At 41.2% G+C, this 2,598-nt stretch overlaps 1 protein-coding gene across 1 annotated transcript; it reads left to right on the plus strand.

The window, feature by feature from the left end:
• Positions 1 to 505: 505 nt before the first annotated feature.
• Positions 506 to 1,444, plus strand: LOC125132709 (vomeronasal type-1 receptor 4-like). The gene has a single exon (XM_047790353.1). The coding sequence runs from the start codon at positions 506 to 508 to the stop codon at positions 1,442 to 1,444; it is 939 nt and encodes a 312-aa protein (XP_047646309.1).
• The last annotated feature ends 1,154 nt before the right edge of the window (positions 1,445 to 2,598 follow it).

A 2,598-nucleotide genomic window follows, 5' to 3' on the forward strand; every position in this document is an offset into this window, starting at 1 on the left:
ATAACATACCACCAGTGTAAAACCATATGGCATGTTGTGAAATCAAGACTAGCTATAGATCTGGATCATAATTTGAAGAGATCTAACTAGCTTTGGGGCAGAGCCTGGTGGGTCAGTACCCTGTGTTTAACAGCCCACTGTCTTGCAGAGAGTTTGAAGTCCTCACTCTGCCCTACACAGCACATGTCAAAAGATACCTAACCTGTCTGTGTTACCCTTCCCTCTAGAATTAAAGTCACAGGTGTCCCTGGCTCATGGATTTGTGAAGAATGAAGTGTCCACACTGAGTGTCTTCAACTAGTAATTTTATGTATAAGTCCCCTTAAAGTCATACATTCATATTTTCAAGGCTGCTACTACTGAAAAACATGATGTAAATTTTCTAAATGGGAATTAATGGACCCTGGAGGATTCAGCTGATAGCACACATGCAGCACCTGCTTCATATTCCCACCCAGGACCATCTAACTCACAAGACAAATATTAGTGGCTGTGAACAGGGAGGATGGCCAGCGTGGATGTAACAATAGATGTGATCATTGTAACGCAGACTGTGGTTGGAATCCTGGGGAATTTCTCCCTTCTTTGCCATTATATCAACCTTTACTTCACTGGGTTCAGGTCACGGTCCACAGATGTGATTCTTCAGCACTTGACTGTGGCCAACTTCTTGACTCTTCTCTCTAAAGGAGTCCCCCAGACCATACCAGCGCTTGGGTGGGAACATTCCCCCAGTGATTTTGGATACAAACTTATTTTCTTTCTTCACCGAGTGGGGAGGGGAGTGTCCATGGGGAGCATCTGCCTCTTGAGTGTCTTTCAGGTGATCAAGATCAGCCCCCAGAACTCCAGGTGGGCAGAGCTTAAAGTAAAATCTCCCAAGTACATTGTTCCCTCGATGTGCCTGTGTTGGATGCTCCAAATGCTGGTCAATATCATTTATCCTGTCCGTATGTATGGAAAATGGAATGACAAAAACATCACAAAAAGACGGGATTTTGGATACTGTTCTACTATTCATCACAAAGCTGGAAAGATATTATTTGCACTAGTGCTGATATTCCCTGATATTTTATGTTTGGGGCTCATGCTCTGGAACAGTGGCTCCATGGTTTTCCTCCTGTACAGATATAATCAGCAAGTCCAACACATTCGTAGGAACAATGTCTCCCCTAGATCCTTGCCTGAGTCCAGAGCTACCAAAACCATCCTTCTCCTGGTGAGCAGCTTTGTCTATTTTTACACTCTTTCCTTCACCTTTCAAGTTACTTTGTCCCTTGTTGAACATCCCAGCCTGTTACTTGTGTACATGGTTATAATCATGGCTGCGTGGTTCCCAGCTGTGAGCCCCTTTCTGCTCATGAGCCGTGACTCCACTGTACACAGGCTCTACTTTGCCTGGATAAGGAATGCACATTCCCCTGCTATGATGAGAACTATGTAAATTGTATGTCTTTCCAGAGTACTACACAGTTTCCAGTTATTCATTCACTTGTTCATTCATCTCTGAGTCCCAACAGAAATTTGACTTTCAAAGAAAGAACACAGGACATATTGAATATTTTTCTAAAATAAATAATTATATTCATATTGTCATGGCACATAGTTATCTTGTAAGGAATTACAGAACTGAAGTGTTTCTAGTTCAGAATTTTTTTCTTTTTTTTTCTTTATATATATATTTTTTCTACTGTACAGCATGGTGACCCAGTTACACATACATTCTGAATGACTATACTCCCTAAGGCAATATACAGATTCAATGCAATCCCTATCCACTTACCAAGGAGATTTTTCACAGAACTCGAGCCAAATATTTTAAAGTTTGTTTGGAAGCACAACAGACCCAGAATAGCCAAAGACATCCTGAAAAAGAAAGGTGGAGCTGCAGGAATCAGGCTCCCGGACTTCAGACTATACTACAAAGCAACGGTCATCAAAACCGTATGGTCCTGGCACAAAGACAGAAATATAGATCAGTGGAACAGGATAGAAAGCCCAGAATTCAACCACGCACCTACAGCCAACTCATTTATGACAAAGGAGGTGAGAATATACAATGGAGAAAGGACTGCTTGTTCAGTAAGTGGTGCTGGGAAAATTGGACAGCCACATGGAAAAGAACGAAATTTGAACACTCCCTAACGCCATCCACAAAAATAAACTCCAAATGGATTAAAGACCTAGATATAAGACCAGACACTATAAAACTCTTAGAGGAAAACATAGGCCCAACACTCTCTGACATAAACGACAGCAACATCTTCTCAGATCCACCTCTCAGAGTATTGACAATAAAAACAAAAATAAACAAATGGGACCTAATCAAACTTCAGAGTTTCTGCACAGCAAAGGAAACCCTAAACAAAACAAAAAGACAACCCACAGAATGGGAGAAAGTCTTTGCAAGTGAGTCAACTGACAAGGGATTAATCTCCAAAATTTATAAACACCTTCTGTAGCTCCATACCAAAAAAAACAAGCCTATCAAAAAATGGGCAGAAGATCTAAAGAGACAGTTCTCCAAAGAAGACATACAGCTGGCCACGAAACACATGACAAGATGTTCAACATCACTCCTTCTTAGAGAAATGCAAA

This window comes from Phacochoerus africanus, chromosome 8, assembly GCF_016906955.1.
Source record: "Phacochoerus africanus isolate WHEZ1 chromosome 8, ROS_Pafr_v1, whole genome shotgun sequence".
NCBI lineage: Eukaryota > Metazoa > Chordata > Mammalia > Artiodactyla > Suidae > Phacochoerus > Phacochoerus africanus.